Here is a 6,604-nt window from a genome sequence, read left to right on the forward strand (position 1 = left end):
TAAAAATTATAATCCAATCATTTTTTCAAAACATAACCCTATTATTAATATTATTAATATTTTTGTCAAAATTTTCTAACCTAATATATTAATTTACCATGTCGCAAATTTTAACAGCAATTACTGACAATTTTCAGGATCAGAGTATGATTTTGAAATTGAAAATGTAAAAAGATTTTTTTTTTTAATTTTGTCGAACAACGATGAGTGACAACATATTTTAACCAATAATTAAATAATATTTAAAGCTAATTGATTGTAAGAAGCGGATAAACTCGATTTAGACATAAAAGCAATAAAAAGTCCAAAATTTGAGATGATATCATTGGTTTCATCATATGTAAATGGAAATATATAAAGATTATTACATGAAATAGCATTACATAAAAAAGATGTAACTTGAATGAGCACAAATTAGGACAAAGATGGTCCAAAATCATAGCACTGAAATTGAACTTTATACTTGAAACCCTTTCCATCTTCTAAACCTTGTAATATCACTTCCATCAGAAACAGCCATTCCAATCCCACATCGGCCACTATTACCAATACCTCTGTAATACAATCTCCATTCATCAACGTCACCATCCATTTCCACCAAACATGGTGATCCAATCCCTTTACTGTCCCATCCATCCTCCATTGTTGCTAGTTTCAGCACTGCTTCATCTTCAACCCTTCTCCAATCTTTCAATCCTTCAACTGACACTGCCAGTCCAATGCTTCTCCTCCCATCAGCACCAACACCTTCATATGCCATCACATAGTTTCCATCTTTCTTGTTCTTAACTACATAGGGATTCATTGCTCCAAGTTCGTCAAAGCATCCCTTTGGCCCACTTCCCATTATCTTCCCTAGCTTTATCCATTTCATCCCATCTCTTGACCTTGCCATCCCAATGCAAAAAGCCCCATTTCCCACGTCGAATGAGTGATAGTACATTCTTAGATCACCATTCCCATGGAAAACAACTTGTGGTGATGATATGAACAATGAATCCCAATCTCCCTCGGACCCTACATCAAACAATGCTCCACTATAATGCTCCCCTTCAATCCTAGCCCAATGCCTTCCATCTTGACTGATTGCCAAACCTGGTAAAGACCTCAACACTTCCCCAGTTTGGCTACTTTGATTTTCAGGGTTTTGCACATTGAATCCTAAAGAATCAGCTGAAATATCCACCTTCTCATTGCTGTAGCCAGTGTAGTAAAGCCAATAAACAGCACTTGAGGCTCTCACTTTAGCACTAGACATGATGACTATCTCACCAGGCCTAATGCTCTGTGTGTCAAAAGCCCACCAATCATTGCCACAACTCATGACCAAACCAACATCTGCACTTGATTTCACTGCACCTTTACCTCTCTCCCAATGAACCCCATTGCTTGAAACTGCTAACCCTATGGAATCTGAACCTTGGGTATCAGTGGAAACTCCATGGTACCACATATACCATCTTTCTTCCTCATCACTAAGGAACCTTTTAACCACTGGTGAACCAATATCTTTGCAGTCCCAAGAACCAACAGGACCCAAATCAAGCACTAAACCTCTAGAAAGAGAAGAAGGGGGCATTGAAGAAGAGGGGATTACCTCATCTGAAACAGCGCTTGATTGCTTCTCAGTGGTTAGACTGGGATTGGGTTCAAAAGTTGGATTTTGGTCAGTTTCGTTGTTAGTGTCAGTGTTTGGTTTTGTAGAACAGCGAGGGAGACAAATTGAGCTGAATCTGGTGTTGGGATTTGGGGCATAAAAGGGAAGCATGTTGATTTTGGTCTGTGACCATGGTGAGGCCACCGTAATAGAAACAGTTGCTCTGGGGACGGTGGAAGTTGCAGGGAAGTTAATGGCTTTCATTGTAGCTGATACAGCTTCCATCTGGGGGAATTGTTAAAAAGATTAGGTGAGCTGTACCTTGTTGGATTACCAACCAATTACAATACCACACGTTGAATTACCTCTCGATAGAGACAAAAAAAAAAAAAAAAAACAAAAGGGAAGGCTTTGGTGTTTGGTCTTAACACACACATTGAAGAGAGGAGGGCTTGTCTTTGTTGTTTTTATAAGTGAAGAAGAAACTAATTTCCAAAGGTAAAGTCGCTTCCCAAACTAGTTTTGGGGTTTTGGAATTTCGACCATTGCCTTTCTTTTGCCCCTTCTTTTTTCTCTTTCAGAACATGAACAGTTAAAGTTTGCCTCAGTTCTTTCAGTAAAATCTAAGATCTAAAGAGGAGATTATTTACTCTCATCTAAACAGACATATTGGGTTTTGAGCCAAATTTTCTTTTAGGTTTACTTTCCCTTTTTCAATCTTTCGGCCAGTATAAGCATAACTACGGTTTCGTTTTCAAACTACAAAAGTAAAAGATGATGTTCAATAACCAATACTGGAAATAAAGACATGTTCAACAAGTTATCATCTGCCAAGTAATGTCTATATATAGCACTACTTAACATGAAAGAAATGTTTAGAAGTCACAAGCAATATCATTGTCTCAGAGAACTATAGCTAATGATAAAAAAGGAACGGAATCTGATATGCAATGATGAACCTCAATCTCACAAATCTTATACAGAAAAATAAAAAAGCAAGCTTATTTACAGAAAAACCGCACAGAATAAGGTAACTTCACAGTTCAATGAGATATATTGCAGTTCTATCAAAATTTTCTAGAGAAATTTGGGTGGAAAATAAAAATCCCTGTAAGAGCTATAACTCAGTTTACCTATCTACCACTTTAAGACCCCAACTAATGTCTTCACAATGTCTGACATGTGGAACAACTTTACCTGTGTCGATACCTTCCTTAGCTTTGCAGTCATAAAATGGTGGAGCATGGAAACAAGGCTCCATTGACATGGCACGTTGACAAGGTGGATTTGGGGTTGTTTGATTTTCGGATTTGTAAAGGATCCATGGCTTTAAACCTCCAAGACCCTGAGCTACGTACCCGAATGTAGACCATGCACTTGTGACTAACACATCAGTTAAACTAAGCAGATACATTTCAGCCAATGCCTTCATGTTGTGCAAGGGCTTTTCACTCCGCTGTTGTTCTTCATGACTTGGCTGATGAACCCCAATTATATCACCGGTCACCGTAGGGTGTTCCCAGTAAATGTTCTTCATGTTCTCATAGTATCCATAAACCAGAGAAGTCATCAAAACAGCTTTCACCGTCGGGTTTTTTGACGGATTCACAGCCAATCGTCTAGTATCCACTTCAGGCAACAACTTCTCTCCTATAGTACAAGCTGAAATTTGATCCTTCACGTATTGGTACGGGCCAGGTCCTTTATCGAAAATCCTTACCTGGATGCCAACCCTCTCATCTGCCCTGGCCAAGTATGCTTTATAGTACCTTGTGATTATTCCCCACACATGATTTGAAGGGTGAAAAAGATACCTACCCAAGTGATGAAATATGGTTTCCTTGTTGGGAAACAGCTTCTTCAGTTCATCCTCAAATGATGGCATCAAAAAGAGAGATGGAACAAAATAGTTGTCTGTTTTAACAACCAACCAAGTGAACCTTTTTAAAAGAGCTTGATCATCATCACAAAAGAAAAGCTTATCATGATCATCATAATCATGAGCCAGATGCAGATACATATATGATGGCAATGATCCCATTGAAGCCTTTATCATGTAATTCTTAAGCAAGTTCCCATAGGATTCAGCAGACTTTTGATCAAAGCTACTGAACTTTTTAGCAATTGGGAAATTCATGGGCAAAAACCATGATCTCTCTGGGAATGGCTCGCAGAACAAACTGGCCATATCGTTCCCTCGGTCCACAAGCAACACTCTTTCGGTTAAAAGAGCATAGAGAAACACTGAAGCCAGAGCCAAAATCCTGTTCCCCAACCCACTGTACCATACCCAGACAACATATTTACAGTCTGTCGTGCCGACGACATTGCTACCCGACTCGAGTTGTTCCACTGCTTTATTGTAGGACGGAGTGTTGGGTCCGCAACGTTTATGGAGGTCCTCATATTTTCTTAGCTTAGAAACAAGGTATGGAGATGGCTTGTAAGGTAAAGCTTTGCGATATAAAATCGACTGGTATCGACTTAAACATGATTGTTCATCGAACCCATCAGCAAGCAGTCCTCCAAGCAGTTTGTCTTCAGCAATGTCAACATGTTGGAGGACATCAACTTCTGAACCAAAGATATTAAATTCAGACATGCTATAATAAAATCCATACATTCCTGCAATATCGCTCACTAATCACAACCAATTGATTTTATTTGTTTCTGTAACATCATCTATTCACTAATATACTAAAAAATTCTTTAAACTATTACACTTGTTCAAGTAAATACTTGAAAAAATTTTAACTTAATAGGCCTATTTTTTAAAAATTTTATTCTTGAAAATCCTTAATCCTAACTAAAACTAAATTACTCGTACATGACATTGCTAACATTTATTTATTTACACATGATATTGCTTTATTTTCATTTAAGTTATAAACGAACATACATGTCTATAAATAATTATATTTATTTATCAAGTTAGATAAATGACCATAAACAAGATTTTAAAACTCGTTTATTAAATAAACCGAGCATAAAAAGTTATTCACTTGATATATGTTCATAAATGAACTCATTTGTTTTCATTTAAACCTCATTCAAAACTTGTTTATTATTAATTATATAATTAGTATTGATATTGTTTGTATGTTCTTTTATCCGCTAGAAATGAACTAATGTTTATTTTATTTTATATTATAATCAGTAATATTTATAAATATGTTTAAGTATTATTCATGAATAAATTTTAATTTTTTTATGTTGGTGAACATGTCTTTTGAATGCTAATGACAAACGCAAACATAATCTTAAAATTCTTAAGAAACATAAAACCAAACACAAAGAAGCTTAATAAAAACAAACATGAATGGAGGCAGGTTAGTTCAAGCTCAGTTTTTTTTAGAGCCCTAATTTTCACTTTGATATCTTAATTTAATAAATTTCTATAAGCTATTACATATTAATATCTAACTTGTAGATTTTTTTTATTCCTCGATAAGAAAAACGAAATGGCTGATTTGAAAAATCGGAAGTAAACAGATATTCATGTAAATACATTTGTTATGAATAGTCATTCATATATGATCAATTATGGTGTTGATTATATTTTCATAGCAAAATACCGGTTCCAGTCCCCCCAAAATTGCCCAGAGTAATGTAAAATAAAAGAAGGGTGAGTACCTAGTAAAGGGGGCGTAATAAGGTTGTTGAAGAAAGGTGTAGCGTCGGTGAAGCGATCGGAGGGCTTGTGGCGGAGGAGGAAGGTGAGCATGATGAGAAAGGGAAGAGCCAAAAGTAAGGTCTTGGAGGATCGCATGGCCTCCAAACATTAACGTGGCTTTGATTGTGGTTGTATTTACGTTCTGCCATTCTATTACCGTTATTCAAGGAGGGGCGGATCGGCTAGCAGTCAACTCTGTTTGGACATGTCAATTAAATAATTTGCGATAATTTTGTGATTATCAAATTCTAACCACAAAACCAAAACTTACCCGATAAAAACTTAAATTATTTAGATTCAAAATATTCAACTCTCACAATTTTTATTTTTGTTATATCAACAAAATCGTCTAAATTTGAAATGATTTCTAAAATTTAAAATCATAAAAGCGTTTAGGTTGGAATTCAAATCCGTTTGATTTACATATTTAACTCTTAAATCAATGCATGAATTATTATTTTATTAAATTTTACTATTAATCTGTCTAAGTTAAAGATTTAATGGTTAATACTTTGATTTTTTTTTAATTTTAAAATTTTAGTCTTAATTAAAAATTGGTCGTTAAATTCATTAAATTTTTCTATTACAAATTATCATATGTGTAATGACATGTCAGTTTGTTATTTTCATATACTACTTAAAAATACTATAAATCTATCAAAGAGTGAGTTAGTTGTCTGTCGTACTAGTAGTTTTCTCTGAAATTTTATTATGTTTAATAGTTTGCCCAAGAATAGGATTTTTATGTTTTGACTTTGATTTAGGACGACGTTGGGCAAAATATGCTTTTGTGAGTCTTGTTTTACTGCGATAATGGATAGGAATTCTGAATCAGTAATGGAAGATGGCATAGTAGGGCTACGTATCGATGATGGAGGGAGTCAGCATGGGGAGTTGATGAGGATTCAAAGGAAGAAGAGATGAGTCAAGTTTTCAGTATGGTGGGCTGTTTTTTTACAACTAGCTTAGTGAATTTTCATGCTATAAGAAACACTTTAGCCAATATGTGGCATCCAATTAGAGGGGTGGTAATCTCAAATCTAGGGAGAAGCAATTTTTATTCAAGTTTTATCATGAGGTGGATATAAATAGGGTGATTAATAGTGCCTCATAGACCTTTAATAGTCACCTACTGGTTTTTCATAGATTACAGAAAAATGAGGACCTGCTGGAAGTTCCATTGATAAATTCTTTCTTCTGGGTTCAAATCTATGATTTGGCTCTTGGTATAATGTCAGAATCTATAGCCAAACAATTTGGGGATTTTATTAGAATTTTCATCAAATATGACGCAAAACAGATTAGTAGAGGAAACAAAACTATATGAAAATAAG

General features: G+C 35.3%; 2 protein-coding genes across 2 annotated transcripts; both read right to left on the minus strand.

The window, feature by feature from the left end:
• Nucleotides 1–310: 310 nt before the first annotated feature.
• LOC108461546 (uncharacterized) lies at nt 311–2,288 on the minus strand. Its single transcript, XM_017761414.2, has one exon. The coding sequence runs from the start codon at nt 1,880–1,882 to the stop codon at nt 458–460; it is 1,425 nt and encodes a 474-aa protein (XP_017616903.1). The 5' UTR covers nt 1,883–2,288; the 3' UTR covers nt 311–457.
• A 206-nt stretch (nt 2,289–2,494) lies between these two features.
• On the minus strand, nt 2,495–5,520 carry LOC108462623 (galactoside 2-alpha-L-fucosyltransferase-like). Its single transcript, XM_017762548.2, has 2 exons — nt 5,231–5,520; nt 2,495–4,171 (listed from the first exon to the last, which is right to left on the minus strand). Exons 1-2 carry the CDS (start codon nt 5,364–5,366, stop codon nt 2,727–2,729), a joined length of 1,581 nt encoding a protein of 526 aa, XP_017618037.2. The 5' UTR covers nt 5,367–5,520; the 3' UTR covers nt 2,495–2,726.
• Nucleotides 5,521–6,604: the final 1,084 nt, after the last annotated feature.

Source organism: Gossypium arboreum, chromosome 13 (assembly GCF_025698485.1).
Source record: "Gossypium arboreum isolate Shixiya-1 chromosome 13, ASM2569848v2, whole genome shotgun sequence".
NCBI classification, from domain to species: Eukaryota; Viridiplantae; Streptophyta; class Magnoliopsida; order Malvales; family Malvaceae; genus Gossypium; species Gossypium arboreum.

Bases quoted from the DNA above. Each gene is read 5' to 3' on its own strand.
- LOC108462623 (XM_017762548.2), bottom strand. From the start codon at position 5,366: ATGCGATCCTCCAAGACCTTACTTTTGGCTCTTCCCTTTCTCATCATG. The intron at 4,172-5,230 runs GTACTCACCCTT...TCTTTGGTTCAG, and splicing joins TATTACGCCCCCTTTACTAG to AAGTTGATGTCCTCCAACAT.
- LOC108461546 (XM_017761414.2), bottom strand. From the start codon at position 1,882: ATGGAAGCTGTATCAGCTACAATGAAAGCCATTAACTTCCCTGCAACT.